Source organism: Balaenoptera ricei, chromosome 2 (genome assembly GCF_028023285.1).
Source record: "Balaenoptera ricei isolate mBalRic1 chromosome 2, mBalRic1.hap2, whole genome shotgun sequence".
NCBI classification, from domain to species: domain Eukaryota; kingdom Metazoa; phylum Chordata; class Mammalia; order Artiodactyla; family Balaenopteridae; genus Balaenoptera; species Balaenoptera ricei.
The window spans coordinates 67,853,828-67,879,180 of record NC_082640.1 but is presented as its reverse complement, the minus strand read 5'-3'; the positions used below and the strand labels follow the sequence as shown (position 1 = coordinate 67,879,180).

At 51.0% G+C, this 25,353-nt stretch overlaps 1 protein-coding gene across 1 annotated transcript in view; it reads right to left on the bottom strand.

Moving 5' to 3' along the window:
• The window catches only part of ANP32A (acidic nuclear phosphoprotein 32 family member A), a 39,253-nt gene extending 14,780 nt beyond the window's left edge, over nucleotides 1-24,473 (bottom strand). Inside the window, exon 1 of the mRNA XM_059912906.1 lies at nucleotides 24,269-24,473. Coding sequence (XP_059768889.1) covers nucleotides 24,269-24,322 — 54 coding nt within the window. The 5' untranslated portion in view covers nucleotides 24,323-24,473. The remainder of the gene's footprint in view (nucleotides 1-24,268) is intronic.
• Nucleotides 24,474-25,353: the final 880 nt, after the last annotated feature.

Genomic DNA, 25,353 nt, shown 5'->3' with positions numbered 1-25,353 from the left:
ATTACTCTTTTCTATTACGTTAAAAAATAATTTTTTTAAAAAATGTGACCCACAGTTTGCAAAATGCTGGTCTAGTTTAGCTCTCTTTTTCTAGAGGAAGAAGCAAGGTCCGGAGTTGGCCAAGAGCCCAGGAACCCCAAGCTGGGTGATTCTCCCACCACACCACACACCACGCCGCTGCTCTGATCGGAAATCACAGTCCCCAGTGGAAGACCGGGGAATCAACCACGTAGCTTTCGTGTTTCTGCTAACAGAAGGCTGTTCTGCAGCCTCAGTGGTAGCTAAGACTCAGGTCTCCATACCTCTTAAAGATCTTTTAAAATCTTAACTAAGGGGCAGGGTCCCACCTTACTTTAAAACAAACAAACAAAAAATCTAAGAAAAAAGCATCTGGGTCTCTGGATTTTGTTTGTTTCCTACAATAGAGCTCTGAAGGCACGGGTGGGAGCACATGGCGCGGGAAGTCGGTGACGCCATCCTTATTATTTTAGGGAACCATGGAAGGCAGGCCGAGGCTCGCTGCGGCGGTAATTAAGCTGTCGGCAGGGCCTGGGTAATAGGCTAAGCGCCGGCTGGGGGAGGGCCCGCATTAACATAAACCCTGTGACTGGCTCCCTCGCGGCCTGGAACCGGCTTCCTACCTCCTGCCCCAAGCATGGGGAGGACTTAGTTTCTGCCTCGCCAAAGACAGAGGAGCTGGTGCCACTGCAGATGCTTCTCCAGCCAGAAGAACAGACTCAGGGCAGTAACCCCAGGACTGGCGCAATTGGTATAGGACCTGGGCTTTGGGCTTATCAGATGGACCTGTTTAGCTAGTGAAGCCTGGCAGGGCTGGAAAGCAAATGTTATGCCTTTGCTTTCCTCCCCTTGAACCTCACTCCTCCCTTCCAGACAGTCTAGATTCTACTCCACTTCAAGGACTTGTCAGTTCCATCTCCTGCAGGAAGCCTTCCCTGATTGCTCAGCCCTGTCCTAGCCCTGCCTGACTTAACAGCAGGTGAACAATTCCCAGAGCCGGAGAAAATAGGCCCGGAAGGCTGTCTGCGGTCTGTGGGAAAGGAAATGGGGAGGAGTCAAGCTGGGTCTGACTTTACCGTGTGTGTGTGGTGGGGGTGACAGTGCAGTAGGGACAGGGAGAGATGAGGGTTTTGGAACTGGTGAATGACATGATCAAGCGAAAATCTAACAGGCTGCATCTTCTAAGTGGCTGTCCCTTGCTACCTTCAGCGGGTACTGGAAGGTGTGAGAAGCAGGAGTTGGAAGCAGAGCCCAGTGAAGGTGCAGTCCCAGCAGGCAGTGTTTGAATGGTGACCAGAAGGAAGAGGGACAAGAAGCACGGAGGTTTGGTGCAAAGGATGCTCGTCAGGCAGTCTGATGACCTGGACTCTGGGCCCACTTTGCCACTAACTTGCGATGTGCCCCGGGCGGAGTCACATCCACACCCTCTGGGCTTCTACAGTCCCCGAATCCACACACTGGACAGACAGACACGAGATTCCTTCTAGTTTCAAAATTCTGTGGGTCCACCCACTTTTAGTCCTCCCCACATCCAAACTCAATCATTGTTCCCCAAAAGGAGGTGGGAGATTTTATGGGCCAGAGGAGCCCAGGATTCATCGTGTTGAGGGATGCCAAAAAGTAAATCTGGGCCGCCGGGCAATTATCCCGGATAATTACTGAAATGCAAAAATCAACCATGTAGTCTCTTAAAACACACCGGGATCATAAAAACAGCCCCCAGGGCTCACAGTTTTGGGTTCCAAATGTGGGAGTCTGGCATCGCCCCATCTGATGCCTGCCACCTTACAGGACAGCTTGGAGCAGGTATCTCAACACATGGGGTCCTACTGCCTGCTGTGCAATCCTGTGGTTCATAAAAAAACCACACCATCCATGATGATCCAAGAGCCACAGCACTGGCCCCATGCAACAGAAGAGCCCTGAGGAGAGAGAAGAGGAAGGCCCAGAGAGCAGAGGGGGTACACCCTGGGCAACCTTCCCAAAATGCTGTTTTGATCATGTCACGTCATGGCCCATCACTCCTTGTCCAAAAGCCTGTAATGGCCACGGGATTCTAGTGCTAAACCCAGGGGAGAATTCCCAGCCCCCCGACCATCAATGTCCCCTGACTAAAACCCTGTGCCTCTTTTCAAGTTTGTCCCTGCCTCACCCCTCTGCCAGCCTCCCTGATTGGCAGCAAACACAACGACACCACCTGGCATTTCTTCCCCACGTTACAGTTTACGAAGTGCTTCCCCAGGCATCACCTCATCGAATCCACAGACAACTGGATCCCACCCCCTGGAAACCGTCCCTGCCCGCCTACCGGGGCCCTCAGAGAACCGTGGCTTGGTCGCAGGAGGCCTGGCAGTCTTTCGTCCTGTGGCCTCCCCTCCAAACACAGCCTTGCTCTGGTCTCAGGTCTTGGTGTCCCTTGCTGGTGCCCTGCCCAGAGGGGCTGGCTAAGTGGTCAGACTGGACCAGGTCACTCAAGAGGAAAGGATGGAGTGGGGGAGGGCAATGGCTCTGACCCCTTACTCACTTTTGGAAGCAAAGCACTCCACTAACTCCACTCTTGGGCAAATCAACAAAACGATACAAAAATGGCTTCCTGGGCCCCCTGTCCCAGCTGCCCTGATATGGCTGGTTTGGGTCCCTGAAATCAATTTCAGGGATTTGAGCCCAGCTGGGCTGGGACCACTTGTGGAAATCCCACCAGAGTCCTCGAGTCAGCAGGGTCTGAAAAGAGGACACAGCCCAGGGTCTCTGCCGTGGGTCTGGTGTGGATGGTGACAGCTACCCACTCGCCAGGGACCAAGTGGAAGAATGGTCTGCAAAACAGAAGTTAATTCATTTCCTCAGCTTCACCACACAGAGATCCATAGGCCAGCAGTTCATAGCCCCTACCCAGCCCAGGCGAACAGCACAGCCCATCTAAGAAGACACCATGCCTTCAGACTCGGGCTGAGACACTTCCCACAGCCCTCGTATGGGCCCCTGCCAAATTTCCAGTCGGCTTTAGAAAAGCGCTTCAGAGAACTAAAGAATCCCTCATCGCACCTCTAGGGAACCACTGGATCCAGTCCAGCTCCTCAGGCAACTAACAAAGCCAGGTGGAAACCAACACCGTGACTCACCCAAGGTCACACAGTTAGCCCTTTATGGAACCAAACCTTGGGCCATTTCTTAATCCTCTTAACTTAGGGCCCACACCCCAAAGTCACAGGCCTCTCCATGGTGAACTCCTTGAAGCAAGAGGAAACGGAGTAGGAGAAAGAAAACAGCTGTTAGGAAAAGAGCCCCAGGCCTGACTGAACCCAACCCTCCCCGCCACACCCCTGCCTGCCTCTCCTCTCCATGCATGCCAGGAGGGCTGGCAGGGCAGAAGAGGCCAGGGAGGGCTAAGTGGCCTCAGAGAAGAAACCCTCGACCTTGGCCTCCTTCCCTGCCACCTCTACCAAAATGACAGCCACATTGGCAATGACAGAAGCCGAGCAAACACTGTGGCACTGAAGCCCTCGTGTCCAACCACCAATCGGAAACCGCTGATTTGGGCAGAAAAGGGAACCAATCATGCAAAAGAACCTAAAGCTGGGGACTGAAAGTTTTTTCTATCCAAGACCACAAAACAAATTAGCCAAGGGTCACACATAAGAAGGAATTTAATCTCTTTCTCCCTTAGAGAAATGTGACATGTGCAGCTTGCCTTAGTCTGGAAATTAAGTGCTTATGGTAAAAGTATTGGTGATGGAAGTGCAGGAAATCCTAAGGAGTAATGTTAGTTCCATATGCTACTAGCTAGAAGGGGGAAAACAGGAGGCAATGGAATGAGAGCAAGGAAGGAAGGGGAGGCGAGGGGCTGCTGGAAGGAGGGGAGAGGGGTGGAACATGGAGGGCGGGGGGGGGGGACAGATGGACACTGGGAAAAGGACACAGGCAGTCAAAAAGAGGGCAGAAAGGAGAAAGTTAAAGGCTCTGTGGGTTTTTCTTTACTTCCATAGTTCCACCCTCTTCACCTAGATCTTGGTGATAGAACTTTACCTATGTTTACTGTTTTTTAAAATATAGTACAGGTTGAATTCATTGCTGTTCACAGATTTACAGCTGCTTTAATCTTAAAATGCTAAAAACGAAGACAAAACAAAAACCTTCATGATTCTTGAAGAGTCAGGGAGGGGCTAGACAAATAGAGACGATGTAAAAAAAAGAGCCTAGAGATTTTAGTCTTCATCAGAAGCTCATAAAGGAGGTCCCCGCCAAGGTGGCCAACACAGACAAGGCCGTCCCAGAACACTGCTGTGACGGGACCAAACCAGAAACTCCAACACCTGAAGCAGAACAAACTTGAAGAAGGTGACAAGGGTGGGAAGGCTTCTGAAAACCGTGCCACTAGAAGAACAATGGAAGGAACTAGTAATGTTTAGGCCAGAGGCGGTGGAGACTCATGATAGCTCTCTCTCTCTCCAACTATTTGAAGGAGAGTCGTATGCAAATAGAAATACATTTATTCTGTGTTCTCCGGCAGCTCAAGAGCTAAGATCAGTGTGCAGGAATTACAAATAGGTAGTCTTCGGCCCAACGTAAAACATAAGAGGGTGTTTAAATCTTTACAGCTGTCCCACAAAAGAATGGGCCGTTCTAAGAAAATCAGTGATCCTGCTGTCCCAGTAAGCATACACATTGGAGACTGCTCAGTGACTGTCTGCAGAGAACCGTACACATAAACAGCACTGAACAATTATTAAATGAATTAATAATATTGTATGATGAAGTCCTGCACAAGAGATGAGCCTCGGGTCTTTTCACCTCTTAAAACGCTATGATTGATTCTTTCCTCTTTAAAGAAGCATTATGTGTTTAGGCCACAGGCCCGATGTACTCATTCAACAATATCAACAGAGTATCTGTCAGATGCTGGGCACCTGTGCTAGGCAGTGACCAAGCAGCAGAGACCAAAACTGGCTGCCTAGCCCACGGGTTTACAATCTAGTGGAGGAGTGAGATAATAAGCCAATACGTGTATATGTCTATATACAACATATATAAATGCTACAAAGGGAAAAAGGGGAAAGAACAGAGATCATGACGAGAGAGGAATTTACAAAGCGTACCACGGAAGGCCGATCCAAGCTGAGCTTTCAGTGGGGACTTGAAGCCAAGTGAAGAGGGCAGAGGGAACAGCCAGGGCAAAGACCCTGAGCAGGGAGCATGCTTGGTCCTTCTGGGGAACAGCCAGGATGACAGGTGGTGGTAAAGGAATTTGTGGAAGGGAAGGAAAGGAAGTGGTGGAGTGAGAAAGGGGTGGGGAGAAGGCGCTGTCTGTCAAATGCACTTGTGCACACCCATGGGACATTCTGCACCTAACTGGTGGCAGGGTGATGGGTTTCACAAGCAGTGGAAGTCAGAATTTTTTGGACCACAGCAAAGGGGGTAAGACCCAAGACCTGACCATAAGCCTGAGATTTCTCTTGCCTTTCCTTAGAGGAAAAAAGGAGCTTTACTCAGGACAGTGCTCACCCAATGTTTCCCAGTAGAAACGGGCCTTGGCTACACCCCTGGGGAATATCCTATGGCAGAAGGTTTTGCTTATGAGTGTTTGGGTGCATGAGAAGTAGTCAGAAAATGTGGTTTGGTTCCAGGCTTTACCACTTAGGAACTGTGTGGCTTTGGGCAAGACTTCACTGAGACTTAATTTCCTCATCTGTAAAATGGAGAGAAGAATCCCTACCAATCCCACAAATCTCTGTGGGACCAGACGAGGTAAACCGTGCTGTCCTGGACAGTACAGGGAGGAATTTTACGAGCAAGTTTCGTACCCAAAACTTGGCACCCCAGAGAGCAGAGCGGAGGTGTTATGTAGCTGATTCCCCCATACTGCCTTGCACTTAGCTCACAATAAATGTTTGCTGAACTGAAAAGCATTAAAAATAACCTGGGAAAACATGCTGCCATTTTTCCTTCTTCCTATTAAACTGGAGCACTTTGCCAGAATGCTCCAGAACAGTCTCTCTTCTCTGTAATCCTTCATTTAGGGGAAGAACCAACTGAGTCACATCAGGGCAGGGTGTTCAGAGGATAAAGTCCCACGAATGGGGACAGGAACTAGGCCCGACCCCTCTGCAGAAGGCTCCTGGCTCTCTGCATCACCCCGGTCTTTCTCCAACAGCCTGAGCTGATCCAAGTCCAGGCCACCAACGGAAGAAGGGACCGCAGACCATCCTAGGGTCAGCAGCTCCTGGAAAAGCCCATGAAAGCCAGAGATACACAATATATACACCATGCCATCCACATGAAGCCTTGATCTAATCCAATCACCTCTCCCCTACAGATGCGGAGACTGAAGCCCAGATACATAGACTAGCTAGTCCAAAGCCACTTCCGTTATTTTCTTCTTTTTAATTTTTTGAATAAGTAACACAATCATTCTCAACATATACAGTTAATTCTCCTTCTCGTCCTGTCCAGTAACTATTCCACCCATTAAAAATCCTTCCACAGTTTGTTTATACATACACAAGCAAATTCAGAATCTTATTTTTCGGGCTTCCCTGGTGGCGCAGTGGTTAAGAATCCGCCTGCCAATGCAGGGCACATGGGTTCGAGCCCTGGTCCGGGAAGATCCCACATGCCGCGGAGCAACTAAGGCCGTGCGCCACAACTACTGAGCCTGTGCTCTAGAGCCCGCGAGCCACAACTACTGAAGCCCACATGCCTTAGAGCCCCTGCTCTGCAACAAGAGAAGCCACCACAATGAGAAGCCTGCGCACTGCAAGGAAGAGTAGCCCCCGCTCACCGCAACTAGAGAAAGCCCGCGCACAGCAACAAAGACCCAACACACAGCCAAAAAAAAAAAAAAAAAAGAAGAATCTTATTTTTCTCTTTTATACCAAATTAACATATTATATATTGATCTTTGCCTTGCCTTTTTACATGAAGTTTGTGTAATATACAGTACGCAAAAACCGTCCTCGTTTCTTACTTGCATTGTGTTCCATTGTGTGGATGTGCCATCATTTTTCTTAACCAGTCCCTTATTTGATGAGTATTTGGGTTACTTCCAATCTTTTGCTATAATGTTGCAATATAGACAAGCTGGCACATATGTCATTTTGCATTCACCCAGCTTATTAACCAAAGAGCTGGAATCAGACCCCACTTCTGACCTGCAGGGCAGCAGTCATAGAGACTGGGAGTTCTAGAATCTAATGGGCTCACCACTGTACCTGTGTGAACAAGTTACCTCGTCTCCATCCGTTCAATACTACTACTTAGAACCTACCAAATGCTAGGCACTGCACCAGGCTCCAATGATAAAGGTATCCTTGCCTTCTGCCCCCAAGGTGTTCAGTCTGGGATAGACAAGCAGAAGGGACTGCTACAGCACAAGGGCAAGTTCAGTGTGCCTTGAAGGCCACCTGACCTCTGTGGGCTTGTTTCCCTGTCTGGTAACAGGGTGGCCAGACCTGGACTGTAGGGGGCGTTCTAAAGGATCAAAACGTAATGCTTGCTAAGTACCTAACACGAAGCAAGGCTTGGAGCAGGTGCTCAACAAGGGATAAGCCTAACTCCTGTCCCAGAAGGGGTCTTACTGATGGCAAGGGCAGCAAGGTGTTCTAGGCAAAACACATGGCACTCACTGCCATGCCCGTTCACAACACTTTCCTTACAGAAGGTTGGAATGCACTATTAGTTTTTGAGGCAGCACCCAAGCCCCCAATTATGTCTTAGCCCACTTTTATTGGAGAATGATTTGGCCTTCTCCCACCTTCCAAACCCTCTTTCGTACTTTGAGGTATCCTGGGTATATTTCTCATTTGTGTGCACAAGCCCTCATGTTTGAAGTACATCAGAGCTGTCAGTGGAAACCCAGACACATATTTATTAAGACCCTGGCACACAAAGGCAAGGATAGGCACACGGAAAGTTGATTTTGTTAGGATTTCCCTGACAGTGTAAAATAATCATTTAAAGGAAAAAAAAATCTAAAGGAGAAAAATCACTGAACCTCACATTTGTTTTGTTTACTTTTAAATGTGTTCTATTTCACAATAATACACTTTTAAAAATCTGAAATTCTGGCATCATCTGTTTTGCTTTCCTGGGGGAACAAATGCAGCAGAGAAAAGAAAGAAATGGAAGTCAGGAGTGTAGAGTATTTCCATATTAGCAGCAGCCCCAAAAGTGGCTGAGAGGAGGCAAGAGGTCAAAGTTAAGACGCAAGGTTCCATGAATTGCTCTGAAGCCAATGACCTGGCTTTGCACCCAGCTCAGCTCCTCAGTACTATGTGACCTTGAGCTAGTTCACTAGCTTTCTGAGCCCCACTTCCCTCATCTGCTAAAGTGGGAATAATCCCATTCATTTTGTAGTGTTTCTGTATAGATTAAATAAGAACAAATGAGTACCTATGTGCCAGACACCACAACAGTTAAAAACAAACAAAACACACACAAAAGATACTACTTTCTCTCAATACTTAGCAAAAAGATGAAAATCTAGTGCCTTTCCTTTAGCAGCTCAAAGCAGAACAGGAGGCATCAAATTACCCAGCCCCCATAATACTGGGAAGCCAGGCTCCTAGCAGGCTGATTAATGAAGTCTTACTTCACCAGAAGCTCCTTTCATATTCATGCAAGACGCCTGCTTCTAGATGAAAACTATCAGCCAATTAAGGCGCATCCCGGTCCTTGGGAGAGGGTGGGTCATGGCTGGATTTGTGATCTGACTTAACTGTGGGTTTCTCTCCCTAAAATAAGCTCCGGGGCCTCTGAGTTCTGTCTTACTATCCTTCATCAGAGGCTCTGGCAGGGTCTCCCTTGCCCACTCAAAGGCACTTGGCCCCCCAAACCAGGTGGGGAGGGCCTGAAAGATCCAGATGGAATCCAAAGAGTACCAGTAGGGGTCCTTCAAGAAACTGCTATTTCAGAAGGATGGATAGAAATCCCACCGTGAAAGGAAGCGAGAGCCTGTGGTTACCCAAACCGGGCCGCATCTCTGCCGAGACAGGAGCCTAAGCAGCTCCCGGTGGTGAGCCCGTGCCTGGGGGGCTGACTGGCAGTTACAGATGCGTTCCTGCTCCCCACCCCGCAACACACCAGCCACAAATGAGAAAATAAATCTACTATTGTTAACGAATGCAATTTGGAAGTACCAATCTTTCAAAGTGCGAGCCTCAAGAGGATGATAAAAGACATTATGGGATGAAAAGGCAGAGGGTCAGCTGGCCTGGGGAAAGGCATAAGGTTGAGAGCAGAGAGTACTGGCCGGTTATGGTTTGTCACTCTTTTGTGTCATGTCACTAGCTCATGAATTCTCATCGTAACCTCGCTGGGCCTCAGCTTGCTCCTCAGCAAGATGATTCGTAGGTACTTCCAAATCAGACATCCTAAGTTGCTGGCTCAGGGGGGCCAGGAGTCCAGTGTAGGTTACTTGAGTCTCTGCTCAAATGCCACTGTGTCAGAGAAGCCTTCCTGGATCATCTATCCCCTTTAACACAGCTTTATCTGTCTTCATGGGACCTATCACACCAGCAGTCATGCCTTTGCTTGACTTATTGATGGTCTCCCTCAACGGAATGGAAGCCCCACATGGGCAGCCCAGATAATGTCCTTGGTCCTGTTCACTGCTGTATCCGGAATGTTCAGGAAAGAACCTGGCACAGGGCGGGCATTCAATCAATACTGGAAACGAATGACCCTCCACAGTATTTTCTATCTTCAGAAATCACCCTCACAACTCTGGCTAACATCAGGCACCAGCCGGCCAGCGCTGCTCATCATCAGGGACGTCTATGGCCGTAATAAGCCTCCTGGGGCTGGCAAGCCATGCGCCCAATACAAGTCTGGTTTCCAGCACAGTGGGCACCTCAAACTGGGATTCAGACCTCGCTGGAGTCTACGCCCACAGGTCAAGTTCGGAGGTGCTTTTTCACTCTCACATCTGACCCTCTTGGGTGACCACTCCTGACAATGACCACACTGGCCACGGGATCTGAGGGAAGATTCCTGAGTGTCTACAGAGGCCAACTGTCTGCCCTGAACCAAGTTCCCCTCGCTTTTAAGAAGCCAGCATTCCATTTCTCCTCCCAGATTGGCTGCTCTACCTCACCCCACACAGCAGCCCCCGGAGGGCCCTACCCTAGATGTCTCCCCAGACTCCCAGACCACACCTCAACGTACAGACACACCAGCTCTCTTAACCGAGACTCACAAAGGCATGACTGCAACAGAGCCGCAAACAAGATGGGGGCTCAGAGGAGAACCACTCATTATGGCAGCAGGCCAACCTCTGCAGAGGCTTCTTCAGGCCTCCCAGACAGCTGGGGAGCTTTACTCAAGTCCACGCCTGCCCACTCTCCCTGGGCTGCACCGGGGTACACCCGAATCTCCAGGGGGAAAGGGAGACGTGCAGCATTGCAAGGAACGCCCCGAGTGACTGCAATGGCCTGTTCCTGGCCCTCCATATGGAACAGGCCCCTGTGCCAGAACAGACAGATCCTTCCCACTGGCAGCCAGGCGGGAGGCTGGAGGCCACATGACATCATCACAGCGCCTTCCTGATGCACCCAGCTACAGGGGAGCTGTGCTGGGCTCTGCAAACCGTCAGCGCTGCCCTCCGGCAGGGGGGAATAAAGGGACCCTGACTAATCCAAGGAGAGAGGGGCCACCATGCACACCCTAAGGAGGTGATCCCAGAATCAGTAGAGAGAACACTGCTGCATGACCTAGAAATCCTGGGGACGTCTACATCTCGACATCACCTGGGATGGACATAATTTGCTCCCCCTTCCTCCAGTGAGTCAAGGAAGACTTTCTGGAGGAGACCTCTCAGGAGCCGTTTGGATGAAAGATAAAGGCCTGAGCAGGGCAGACCCAGAATTGTGTAGCCAGCAGGGGAGCTGAGAGGCAGGAGGGGCTGCTGGCACAGAGCATGCCAGGTAGAGAGCCTCTAACCCCTACCCCACGATAGGAAGGGAGGCCCTGGGGCACGGGATGTCTGCAGCTTGGCTGATGTAGCTCCAGCCCCACCTCAACAAGAAACTGGGGGCTCTGTCCCTTGCTTGGGACCCCTCCTGCCCTCGCCCACCTGCTTGAGCAGCTCCACGTGAGGCCTCCTTCTGAGGCAGGCAAAGACAGCTCTCCCAAGAAGTATTCCCATCACACACAAGCTCAGACACCGAGCAAGGGCCTTCTTTAGCTGGGCTGGCTCCCCCTCATTCCAACAGCTCAATCAAGCCCAGGCTGGTTAGAATCTACTAATCTTCAGGGGCTGTCCACAACACACACCTGGCATGAACCTTATTTCTTTCAGTCCTGACAACAGCCCCTGGGAAGCAGGTGTTAGTATTAGTCACCATTTTACAGATGAGGCAACTGAGGCTTAAAAACGTAACCTACTAGATATCCTCAAGCCACAGGGCTCAGCAGTCCCTGGCACAGCCCAGTACATCTGACTGCTTGGCCCTTTGGTCCCCTCCTTTTCACAAGATGCCCACTTGCCTCAGTCCCCTGGAGATCAAGGATGGGCCAAGTCCAGCCTTGCTCAATAAATCCCACTTAGCACTCGGCAGCCTCATGAGATACAAGTAAATGAAAACTCACAAGTGTGATGAGCAGGAATCTGGGCACGTGTGAAATGTGTGTGGCCATGGCGGGTGGGGCTGGGGGGGGGATACAGTGAGCAGGCCAAGGACCGGGTCCCAGCACCTCAGCAGCTTAAATCCTGCATCCTTTCCAATCTCCTGTTTTCCTTGCTCCATTTTCCTCTCTCTTACATCCGCTTAGCTTACTTCTTCCTACCCACTGTGAAGTTCTGCACCCCGCCTCAATGTGGCGGCTTCCAACCTTGCTTTAGAGAACCCCTTTAGAGCATTCTAAAAATACACAGACTGGGCACCACCCTCGGAGACTGACTCGGGAGTTGGGTAGAGCCTGGGAATTTCTCAAAATACTCCCCTGGTGGTTCTGATACACAGCTGGGGTTGAAATCTGCCTTACCAACCACACACCTTTCCTCCTGCCTATGTGCTGTGTTTATACACACACACACACACACACACACACACACACACACACACACACACACACATATATATATATATATACGCCTCCCCAGCTCCACCACAGAAACGGGCAGTATGTACCAGCTTTCTGTAACCCGCTCCCCCATGTTCATATCCCTTGCCCCCCAGCCCAGGACATAAGTAACTAGATTCAATGAACTCTACCTGCTACACGGATATTTACGGAGTGTTCCTAAAGCCCTGTGCATCATCCTGGAGGCTGCGCACACAGCCCATGTCAGTGAATGTGGGCTCCCCTCACCCTCCCCTCCACAGCCACACCGTTTGGGCCCGTTGGTGAGGCCAAAAGCTCAGGGGAAAGCTGGTTACATTACGTGGGATGGGGCTCTCCTCGGGATGCATGCCCCTGTAGAAATCTACAATTAATCCCTTAAAATTTACTATAAGGGCTGTGCTCCCCCCCCAGCCCCCACTCACTCAGGACTCTCACTCACTCACGCCTTCTGCAAGAGGCAGCAGAATCCACCGATCCAGACCTTCTGGGCGCTTCTGACTGCAGAGTCCTGGCACAACCTTGCTGATGGTGCCCCACAAAAACACACAGGAACACCAGCAGGCTTCTCTCCTCCAGGTTTACCTCTGGCCCGCACAGATCCTGCCTTTGACTTATTTCCAGCCTGACGGATAAGCAGGAGAAAGCCCCCCCCCCCCCTGCTGCAATGACCAGCTGAAGTCTATGGCTGATGGAATCCTCTCATCTCAGGTGCTTCTGGGCCATTCCAAGCATCTTCAGAAGCAGCCCAGGAGTTGGCTTCACTGGACCCCAAGGGACGACCTGAGGGAAATTGGGAGGGTCTGTGCACACAGCCTGACCAGGCAGCACCCAGCTGACATGGGGCAATGGACGCTTGATTTGCTAGGGAGCTCAGGCAGACCACTGGATCTTCCCTGCTTATCAAAGAAGGGCTAAGAATGCTCTCCACTCCTACCCATCAACACCAGGGCGGGGAAGATCTTAATAAGGAAAGGGCACTTAATAAGGCACAGGCATTTCTTGTATGCCGTGAACTTTCGTAACAAAATTAAAAATAAAATAAGCAACTGACTGGCTCAATATTAAAAAAACAACCCAATCAAAAAAATGGGCATAAGACCTAAAGAGACATTTCTCCAAAGAAGACATGTAGATGGCCAAGAAGCACATGAAAAGCTGCTCAACATCACTAATTATTAGAGAAATGCAAATCAAAACTACAATGAGGTATCACCTCACACCAGTTAGAATGGGCATCATCAGAAAATCTACAAACAACAAATGCTGGAGAGGGTGTAGAGAAAAGGGAACCCTCTTGCACTGTTGGTGGGAATGTAAACTGACACAGCCACTATGGAGAACAGTATGGAGGTTCCTTAAAAAACTAAAAACAGAATTACCATATGACCCAGCAATCCCACTATTGGGCATATACCCAGAGAAAACCATAATTCAAAAAGACACATGCACCCCAATGTTCACTGCAGCACTATTTACAATAGCCAGGTCACGGAAGCAATCTAAATGCCCATCGACAGACAAATGGATAAAGAAGATGTGGTATATATATATATATATATATATATATATATATATATATATATACATACACACATACATACATACAATGGAATATTACTCAGCCATAAAAAGGAACGAAATTGGGTCATTTGTAGAGATATGGATGGATCTAGAGACTGTCATACAGAACGAAGTCAGAAAGAGAAAAACAAATATTGTATATTAATGCATATATGTGGAACCTAGAAAAATGGTACAGACGAGCCAGTTTGCAGGGCAGAAATAGAGACACAGATGTAGAGAACAAACGTATGGACACCAATGGGGGGAAGTGGTGGCAGGGGTGGTGGTGGTGGGAGACTGGGATTCACATGTATACACTAATATGTATAAAATAGATAACTAATAAGGACTTGCTGTATAAAAAAATAAGTAAAATAAAATTAAAAAAAAAAAAGCAAATGACTGGAGGAGTGGTCTCCTAAGTGGATCAACCCCAGACAATCCATGGGGCTGCCGGAAGAAAACCCTCGGACTTTTAATATTTTTTAACTTAAACTCTTAAATTTTAATTTTTTGGTGTAGTTTTACAATGTACATATTTATAGGCAGTGTATGTGAATAATTCCTAACTAAAGGGAGACATACCGGGGCCAGGGCTCAGGTTCAAATTTTTTACCGACACGGAATATGAAACCCAGAAAAACGTGCAGACCACTAGCCTGAGAAAGTGTGAATCAGCCACCCAGAGGCAGGAGCTCACACTGACCCTGGGAAAGCTGAGGACACCAAACCACAGTGGTGTTTCGGATGCTTTGTTTCAGTGGCTTCGTGCTTGGCTCACCAGACCGTGGGTGATGAAAATGACAAGAACGTGCAAGGACCATGGCTCCTTCACTCAACCAATACTTCTACAATGCCTGGCACGTGCCAAGTACACTGCTGAGCCCAAACAGGCCCCATCAATCATGCAGCCTATCGGCTACATGGGGACAGAGATGCCATTTCAAACACAAGCAGGAATGTCTAATTACAAACTGAAGCTCTTTGAAGGAAATTTCTATAAGAGTTTTAGAACAAAAGAAGACCTACAGCTGAGGAGGGATGGAGGATGAAGGAGATCGTAAAGATGATTAGATGCGAGGGAAGTAATGGTGGCAGTTCCAGAGTGGAGTAGATTTGAGAGCATAAACGGTAGTGAGTGAGGCCAGCGCAGTGGGAAAGGGGGGTGAGGAAAAAGAAGAGAGTAAGAGGCAGACCATGCAGGACCCTTGTTGGTCTTATTAAGGCTTTTGGGCTTTATCCTAAGGACAATGGTGTATTTTAAGTACAGGGTGACACGATTACACTTGCATTTTGGTAAGATCATTCTGACAAGTTTGAAGCATGGCTTCAAGGGGGCTTTGTGCAGGGGAAATCGGCTGGATGATATTTTGAACTGACAGGATTTGTGATGGAAAGATCACATGTGTACATGTGGGGAGGATGGAGGAGGTTGCAGAGGCCATGGGTTCCCATTGGACATGCTGAATGTGGGGCGCTCTGGGGACACTCAGGGGGAGACACTAGGCGCGTCCTGAGCTCAGTCAAGAAGTCAGGCCGGAGATGTTAACAGTAAACGTCAGACCCCAGGCACCACAAAGTACCTGCAGCTGTCAGTGAGGAAGAACAAGATTTTGTGGGGAGGGAATACAGAACAAGAGAGAGCTCAGGGCCTGGGCTTGCCTGAGTCTGATACTTCATGGCTGCAGAGAGGAGGGCCAAAGAACCGCAGAAACTGAGGAATGGCCACAGTCGTAGGAGAAATACCGGAGAAAGGGGGAGGTAATGGGGAACGTATCTCATGAAGGTCAAGGGTGGGAAAACAGTACTGCTGCTGAGGACTCATGTAAAAGAAGACAGTGACAGCTGCTGGGATTTGGGGAGCTGTTTAGGAAGCTGAGGAGGCTGAGGTGTGAGAGAAGTGAGGGAAGGGAGAAGGTGGTTAAAGACAACTCAGGAAGTTTGAATGTAAAAGGGGAGAGACGGCCAGTTGCTAGAGTGAGATAGGAGATCAAGGGATGTTTCCTGTCTGCTTTAAGATGGGAGAAACACCCCAAGCTTGAGAAGGATCCAAAGGAGAGTAGCTAGGTGCCCAGGAGGAAAAAGGTAACTGAAAGGCAGGCACAGGTAAGACCCAAAGGACAGCTGAGCAGGGCACAGGTTTGGTCTAGGAATTTCTTAGGAAACCAGGAAGTTTCCATTTTCTCTGTGAGGGGAAGGTCGTTGGCTGGGAGGGAGGGGGTGGAGGGTTGGTGGGCAGTTTGAGGAGTAGAGTCTGAATTACTCGCTTTAGGTGGTGACCAGGTGTTGCCCAGGAAAAGGGAGAGTCATGTTATTACCCTCAGCAGAAACTACCTACTTAGAATCCAGTGCTGGGGCTATTCCATGATGTTTAGATGCTAGAGCTACACTCAGGTGGAGAAACAACACATTTACTGTTGAATTGCTTGTGGGGAAAAACAACTGGCAAGTTTGAATCTCTAGCTTCTAACCTCCTTCCCCACTGAAACAAATGTTACTTTTTGATATAACGTGTCTGTTGATAATGTAAACTTTTTTTTTTTAAGTGAATGCCAACTGTGGTGTTCTAACGGAACAGACCGTAATAACAATGACATCTAACGTTTATCGAGCCCTTACTTTGTGCCAGACTGTGTGGTAGGCACTATTACATTGTCATTTTACAAAGACAAAAAGGGGGGGGGGCGGTGAGGGTAGAGAGAAGGGGGTGGAGGAACATGCTTGGCGGAGGGCTGCTGGCACAACCAGGAGACTTGGAAGGCATCCATCCGGGCAGGAATTTAGGATAATGATTCCATAATGCCGTGAGAAGGTCTGGGTTGGGAAAGGGCTAAGGAGAGCAGCTTGAGAACATAGGACCCAAGATGAGATGGTTTCAAAGCAGGAGGAATCACTACTGACCCTCGGTGGAGAGATTTCACAAAGCTGCAAATGGCATTCCCGCGTTCCTCCAAATCAAACCACAAAACATTTGAGTGTGAAGGAACGAACCTTAATATTCATCTTTTAATGTCTTTTAAACATTAACAAGTAATGAAATCAATTTATGGGTCAAAGCCAGCATTTTTTTTTAATGAATATGAAAGTGTTTTATTCACAGTAAGGGAGCGTGTTGTCAGTTTTTCAGATAACCTGTGTATGCATCAATATACACACACTGGGTAGTGGTGTAAAACATATTTCTTAGTATAGGAACAAAAAGTTTGAAAGTCACTGATCTCACTCAACACTCCCATTTTAGAGTGGAGAAAACTGAGGCCCAAAGAGGCCAAACAACTGTCCAAGTTAGTTAATAGCAAGGCTGAGAAGAGCACCCAAGTCTCTAATAGTTCTCTGTTAATTTCCTCACCAAACCGGAATCTCCAAACGCAAATCCCTCTGGGAAAGACAGCCCAGACTTTAATCCACATTAGAGTAAGTGATAGTGGGGTAAGTAAACTCATCTTCTAGATTTGCCACCTGGAGCAAGTTTTGGTAAAAGAAGGCAACAGATGTGTGCACCAGGGCATCTGTGAAGCTGAAACAAAATAAATTTGAGTGAAAACACAGGGGTTTCAGGGTGTGGCCCAGGAGGCACTCGATGGGGCCCAGTGCCAGTGAACAAAGACATCTTATCTTGTTTTACAGGCTTCGTGTTAACAAATGTCATCAGGACAACTGGTTCTATGCAGGGAGGCTGCTTCCATGTCTGGGAAGGGGGCCCAGGCCAACGGGGGCTTTGTTCATCTAGCTTCAACCCATTTTATTAAATGAGAAGTTCGGAATAACAGATGCCTTCACAAGTCTCCATCCCTGCCAGACTCCATCTCTTTAATGAAAACATCATTGTTGGGTATTTATCATTTGTCATATAATTATATTTCAAAGTAATATAAGATTCAGACTCAGGTGACTATTTCTCTCCTTTGCTTGTGGGAGGAAGGCAGTGGTGATGGGGGACTGGGGGAGGGTACTTCCTAGGAGACTAGAGCACTAGCTAGAATAGGGGGTGGATAGGTCAAAATGTGTGTGTTGCAGGGGAGGGCATGGTAGTGAACATCTGTAAGGGAATAGCCCCTCTGGACAACAGAGTAATGAGCCTCCTCTTCACCAAGTCATAATTCAGGCTCAACAACGGGGCCAAGCTCATTCGACCAGGGCTCATGACCACTCAGCAACAAGCTCTCTGCTCCTTTCCTAAGTGATACACCAGAGTAGAGGGCAGGCACCGTGGTAACGAGACATCTGATGAGCATCCTACACAATCTCCATAAAAGATCCCCAACAGCCCTGAGGTTTATTTCAATGTGGTAAAATTAATATAAAATGAAGCTCTGGATGACCAGCCCCCAAAGCTCAATCAAGGTGCCTGTATTACCTTGAGAGGCTGGTGGTGCAGCAGCGGCCCAGAGAGGGAACTTGGTCTGCAGTTTGCTGTCCTTAAAGTACAGGCCACAGTTACGGGGACTGGGATTCACCCTCTTGGATTTATCGCCTCCTCCCGTGGCCTGGCCAATTTTCTATCCATTCCTTCCGCTCATTAGCTCAGGCACAAGAGGCTAGAGAGGTAGAAAGAAGGGCTCTGGAACTCAAAGCCACTTTGCTGCTAGTACGTTCCCCAGGCAACATGCCCGGTGGAAGAGCAGCAGGCCCAAACTAGAGATTCTAGGATTATCTGTGCTTTTCAGTGATCTGTGCTCTGAAGTTCTGATGTCAGCCACCAGGTACACAGCTGCTGCACCTTCCAGGCCTCAAAGCTCCAACCGTTGCAGTTCAAAGCTCCTTTTCTTTAGCTCTGAGAAGACATCTAAAACTTAAGGGTAACCATTTAACTACAAGGTATGCAAAAACCTTTTGAAATATCCTGAATATGCAAGATGAAGAATTTCGGTTGGTTACACAGAATAACTTCTGGATAGAAGGGATGCTCAATTTTACACCAGCAACAAGTACGATTTCTCTTCTTATGGATGTTCATGGATTGAGGCTGATTTCCACCAGACATCAACTAGATAAAAGGCACATGTAAAAGGACTTGGAAAGACCCCTAAGGCACCACCCAGAAGAAAGGCTTCTTACATGCTTAATAAAAAATTTAATAATCAAAAAAATTAAAAAACTGAGATCCCAAGGTCCTTCCCCACAATCTATTAAACTAGGGATTACTAAACTTTTTCTGTAAGGGGCCAGATAGTAAACCTTACCTAAAGGTAAAACTGACAATACTACATAGGCACTTTTATAATGAAAGAAAACAAATTTCCACAATTCTTTTATTGATAAAATTCAAAACATATAATGAGCACAATTTTTTTCCTAATAAAGGTCCAAGGAGACAAGTATAATTCTTTGCAGGGGGTAAAGGGAGACAACATTTCACTTAACTGGGATTCAGTGTTCCACATCATCAAACTGATTGCAATGTTTACATGTACAAATTATTCTTAGCTCGTGATACAAACACAGGCAGTTCACCCAAAATTTGGCAATGCCTGTGCTAAACCAATGTCCAGGGGTGGAGCCAGGAATCTGCATTCTACATGCACCCGGATGATTCTGGTGATGGGCCACATTTGGGACCCAACAGACTACACAATTTTCCAAGTCCTTACTGTCTAACTAAGGACCTCCGGTTTTACAGTGGGAGCAGAACCCAACTCTGCTGCTTACCAGCTGTTTGACCTACTCTCCCAGCCTGGATGATTCACCCTCACAACAGAGGATGTCACCCTGCTTGGCCTATCCTTAAGGAGTTGCTGGAGGATTAAGTGAGATGATCCATGAAGTGTTATTAGTAAATTAGATCCTGGAAACCAAGGACATGCCAATTCTGTTCAGCTTTTTGTCTGATAATAAAAGTGGGAAATGCATTACATGCACGATCCCACACACACCACTGCCTGAGTGGCTCCTGCTTATCTTCTCATTCCTCAAAATGTGTCCCCCAACACCTAAAAGGCCAGATTCTAACCAGATGTGATGTGCTAACCCAAACTAGGGAAGTGTATGTATGGCCTCCTCCTTAAAACCGACAAGCCAGAGAGCCTCTGATCCTGACCACCCACCTCAGTATCTTCAACCAGGAGGCTGTCCAGTCTTCTCTCTCATAAGGTGGCAATATTTCAAAGCCAAGGAAGAAGCAGCTCTTCCCCACAGTCTCTTACAAGTAAGGGTACTTCAGGGGAGGCAGTATAGAGGTTGAGCATGCAGATTGGCTGTGATAACATCTTTATGCCTCGATTTCCTGTGTTAATATAAGGATTATAATAGTACCTGCCTCCTAGTGCTGCTGTGGGGACTAAATTAACTGATATGTGTAATCCACTTAAAACTGTAACCAGGCATAGCATGGGTGCTATACAAGCATCAGCTATTATTATTGTTGTTCTCTAAACCCTAGAGACGCCTAAAGTTGTGCTGCATCACACCCCCCCTATCTCTCTGAGAATAACACTATCACATACTGAGCACCTGAGGGCCAGATCAAGCCAGTTTTGTCACTGACTCATTAAATAGGATTATTCCCATTTTACAGGTGAGGAAACCAAGGATCAAAGAGGTAGTAGGTTAAGTTAACCGGCTTGAGATCACAGGGGCAGGTTAACTTATCTTACCTCTGTGACACGAGGAATTTACACTTAGGCCTGCGTGGTTCTACTACCCAGCTCCCCCGTGAAGCCCTCAGGCTCAAAACTACCATCAGCAGCAGCAATCCAGTATCAAAACATAACTGACCATGTCCATACAGAACTCATGCTCAATTTTCTGCCTCTGGATCCCTGGTAGGCTTGCATAAACTGGAGTTAATATCAGGCTACTTGAACCCAATTAGGCAGTAAGTCAGTCTGGAAAACATGATGTGACGTATTCCAAAGGTCAAAGTTAAACCTGGCTTCCTGGGCAGCCTTGGCCGGGCACTGCCATGAAAGCTAGTCTCCATGCAGACATCTACCAGAGTTTAACCAGTGAGGTGCTTAACCAGCATGGATATCAGCTTTTAAAAAGTCTCAGAGAGATGCCGGCGACGCGATACCTTGCCTGGTTCACAGTCAACAGCCAGAGAAAGGCAGTTAGAAAAAATAAGACATCATTTACTTTTTAAAAAGCAACCCTTATTCCCTAATCTTTTCGGTTTAGGGTTACCTTTACTACTGTAGCTGCCTTCCCCTGGGCAAAAATAAAAGGGGGAGGGGCAGAGGAAAAGCAAGGGGGCCTCCCCTAGCAGCCAGCAGGGCGCTGCAACACCCACCTGAAACACCGAGCGCGACCTACCTTCCCGGAGAGCCCAGCCCCGGAGGGCGTTTCCCCAACGCATCAACTCGTCCCTCCCGGCTAAGCGGCTGCTGTCCTCGGCTTCAGTCAGGGCCGCTAGAGTCGCGTGCGCCCCCCCCCCCCAAAAAAAACCTCATGTTTAATTTCTCCCCCCACCCTCCTATCAGTTCCGCATAAAGAGCAAACACCAGGGCGATCCGTTCGTCTTTAGGGCCACATTGAACTACGTCTAAAACGCCTGCAGGAGGAAGGACGAAATACTGGCGAGAAGAGGGGCGGGGGAGGCAGGGAGCGCGCTGGGGGTGGGGGGAGCACTCGCCAGGAGGATCGTCGCCCTCCCGGAGCAACGGCCGCCGCAACGCTCCAGCAGAGCCTCAGGCCGTTGGCAAGGGGCGGGGACCCCCATCGGGGCCCAGAGCACAACTGGGGGTCCCCGGAGCCCGCTCCCCTTGCTGCCTCCACGTCCGGGGCCGTCGGGGCGATGGCGCAAGTCTGCGCCCCCCCCCCCACCCAGGGACAACAGCCACGGTGACAAAATGGCAGCCCGGCGCCCGGCAGTCGTGCCACAGGCGAGCAGGGCCCCGGCGGCCGCCCCTGCCCCCCAGTAACGCCTCGGCGCCCTTCGGGCTCGGCCTCCGGCGGGCCTGGCCGTTACAAAAACAATAATAATAAATAAAACACCTCGAGCTCCAAACCAGCTCGGGAAGCCAAAAGGCCCGCCCGGAGGCCAGCCCGGCGCGCCCGCACCCCGACCCGCGCGCGCGAGGCCCGGCCGCCGGGTCGCCCGGCCGCCGGCCCGCGCCCCGCGCCGCATGGAGCCCGGCGCCCGCATTAGGAGCCCCGCGCTCGGCGCCGGCCGCGCCATGGGGGAGGGGAGGGGCGGGCCGCGCGAGACCCGGGAAACATGGCTGCTTGTCCTATTTCGGCGTCGCGGCGTGGCCACCAGCCCCCGGATCAGAGTTGGGAGAGGCTCCGAAGGTGGGTGTGTGGGGGCCCTGGGGGGAGCACGGCAGGGAGGGGTGCAGGGGGCGCTCTCCGGGAGCTATTTGTCTTAAGAACGTTTAAAAAACCGAGTTTCTCCTCCCTCACCCCTTTTGTCCCTCATTAGCTAGCTTTCTCCCCCTCCTCCGCAAACGGACAGAAAGTGCCCCCTCCACCCCCACCCGCGCCCCACCCCGCCTCAAGGTAGGGGGCAGGCGTGTGGGCCGGGAGACTCGAAGGCGAGGGGGCGTAAGCGTGAGAAATCGCTCCCAGTTCGGCGCGGTGCGCTCCCCTCCCCCAGCACACACTCGGGAAGTTTAAAGAGCCGGTTCGACCCGCTTTCGATCTCGCTCCCAGTTGGCCAGCAGCGGCGATAGGGTTGGCCGGGCGAACCGTGCCTCCTCACCCTCCCGCCGCGACCCCGGCCCCCTACTTGGCGCCCTTCCCCCTCCGCACGGGGGGCTTCCGGAAAGTACGCGGGAAGCCCGCGGCTCCGGCCCCCTCCCCCAACACCACACCCAGCCCCCCAATCCTCTGGCTCGGGGTCCAAGCTGGGATGAAACCGGCCAGAGAAAGGCAAACCGCCGGCAAATTGTTCGCGGAAACTCCAGCGTCCTCCGGCGGGCAACCCCTCCCCTCCCTCCGCCACCCCCTCCCCGCCCTGCGCGCCATAAGGCATTGCACGTCTACAGTCCACAGCTGCGTTATGATGGGGGGGGGCACAAAAAGGATCTTGTTTTCAAAAGTCTCACTCAGGTTTGGGGGAGGAAGTAGAGAAAAGAGGAAGCAAGGCCTGCCTGCGCCAGGGATTCGGGTTTTAACGGGCTGGAGGGGCGACAGGTCAGCGCATAGTGCTACCCCAAACTCCCAACTCTGTGGAACCCTGGCCACCGGGGCTGGGGTGAGGGGCCCTCCCGCCCGCGCTCCGCTGGTCCCCGGAGGGGCCACGAGAGGAGTCAGCCAGCGTCTCCACCCCAGACCCGGGGTCTCCTCCGCTGAGCCTCCAACTCACATAAAACAGTGTTTGAAAGCGAGAGGGAGACAAATAAAAACGGGCGTTCGAGTAACCCACCCTCACCTTTCCCCTCCTCGGGGGTAGGCTTTTGCCCGAGCCTCCCAGTTCCCTTCGGTGTAAGTTTCCTCCGACCGTACTCCCGCTACTGCCCAATCAATAACGGCGAGGGGAAGGCAAACTCCCATCCCGGAGCTGCGTGTCTGCTAAGCCCGCATAAATCTGGACCCAGCCAATACCCACCACAGGCACCAGCTCTGGGCAGCTCGCGTCCTGACAAAGTTTCCCGGGCCCATTTATTAACTGGGCGCCGAATGGCTGCCAAGGAGCCCACCCTAGAGAAAGACGGGCCGGGGGTCGGGGCCGGGGGTCGCCAGGGCTCAAAGGCTAGCATCTTAGGGAGGCCGGAAGGAGCAGGGGCGAGGGGGGACCGGGACGTAGCCTTTGGGTAACTTGCAGTAGCGATCGCGCGAGGTGGGAAGGCGCGGGGATTATCTGTGCCTTTGCACGTTCGAAAATCCCTCCCCCCGTCTTCCAATTTATCCTCCCTTCGGAAGGAAAGGAAGAAACATCAGCATCTGGCCCGAAGGTGGGGTGGAAAGAGTGAGGGAGAAAGAGGAGGAGAGGAAGGGAGGCAGAGAAAGGGAGGGAGGGAGAGAAAGGGCGCGTTCACGAACACTACAAAGTTACAAATATGGCTCCCCCGTCTCTCGCCTCATCACTGCAAAGAAATGAAGACGCACTTTAAACTCGAGCCATTCCCAACTCCACTGCAGCCCCCTCCCCACGCGCTCTCCCCAGGGGCCTCGGCCCACATTTATCAGAAACTAAACCGGACTCGCGAAGCCCAAAACTTATTGTGTGTGTGCGAGCGAGCGAGCGAGCGAGAGAGAAAGGGAGGGGGAAGGCGCGGGAGGGGGGCGGAAGGGGGGATTCATTTATAAAATATAAAACCCCCTTTTTTTGTTGTTAAATCCAGGAGGCAGCCCCTCTCCTCCTCCTCTCTTGTTAATCTTTCCCTCAGACGGAGTCACGGGAGCAGCGAGCTCAGAGGGTTATTTTGCCTCATTCTCTCCGACCCAAACGCGTGCGCCCGCTGGCCCCCGATGGGTGCACACTCTCGCACCCACACTCGCACACGCGGGAGCACACGCACAGGTAGTCACACACCAAGGGCAGCGGCGGCGGCAGCCGGAACATGCTCGGATGGCACTGCAACCCCCCAACCTTGCAATTCATTGGCAGTCCGACCCCCAAACCTACATCTCCCGGGCGCCCCCCTCAAAAAAAAGTGCCTCCCCCCAACGCACACACACACACACACACACACACACACACACAAAGTAGGAGAATGGACCGACAGAGATATTTTTGGCAAATGCTCACATCAGAGGGCGTCCTGTTCCGCAGCTCTAAATGAATCCGTTTGTCCATGTCCATCTCTCGCGCTCTCTCTCTGCAGAGGCTCCCGCGCCGGCGGAATTCAATCAATAAACCCCGAACCCACGGCCGCGCGTTTTAGGACTTTGAAGGCTCAACCAGCTCCGCTCGGTTCTCGAGCCCCCAGCACCCGCGGCGCACACTAACCTGATCACCGTGGAGGCGGGATTGGCAGCCCGGAAGAGTGGCAGCAGCCTTAGCCAATCGCCGCCGAGGGTCTCCGGGCAACAGCGAATGGTGGCGGAGGCGGGGGGGGAAGGGACCAATGGGCGGGCTGCGCAGCCGGCCAGGGAGGCTCAGCCATTTGGTTGTGGTGCCGGAGACGGACCCCTTTAGATTTCGGGGCGGCTGAGGAGCGCGGCGGCAGCTCGGCGGCTGAGCGAGGGGGGTGGGCGGAATGTAGGGGGAAGGGAAGGCGACTGTGCCTGGAGGGCCGAGCCGCCCGGCCTCGCCAGCCCGCCGCCGCCTCAGCGTTTGGCCGGGGGCGGGGCCGCAGGTGCGTTATACGAAAGGGAGGGGCGCGGCCGGAGGGGCCGGGGGTCGGGGTCCTCGCCGGGCCATGGGCTTCGTGGGGTTGCCCCGGGCCTGACCGCGCCGCACGACCGGGTTGTGGAAAGAGGCAGACGGCGAGAGGTCTGGGGGCCGCGGACTGCCGGGCGGGCGGGTGGATGAAAGGCCTGGAAAGAGGGGAGGGGTCAAGGGTGCGGTGGGGGGAGGGGCTGGTCATTTTCTGGGTCCAGCGGGCAGAGCTAGTGGAGCGTGGCTGCTGCCCCCCATCTCCTCTGCGGGTTCCCACCCCCTGGCTGCGGCTCACAGCCCGCGCGCCCTTTCGCCTCCCGCCTCGTCGTAGTCCAGCCGTGGCCATCGCAGCCCCTTGAATACATAAGTAAATAAAAAGCAAGATGCGTCCACTTCTGGATGACTTACCTTGCGGTCTCGACTCTCCCCAGGGAGAGGCATTTCAGTTTGCATGTCAGCTTGGAAGGAGTGATCACCAAGAGGCACCCGGGGTTTTGTTTAATCAATAAATG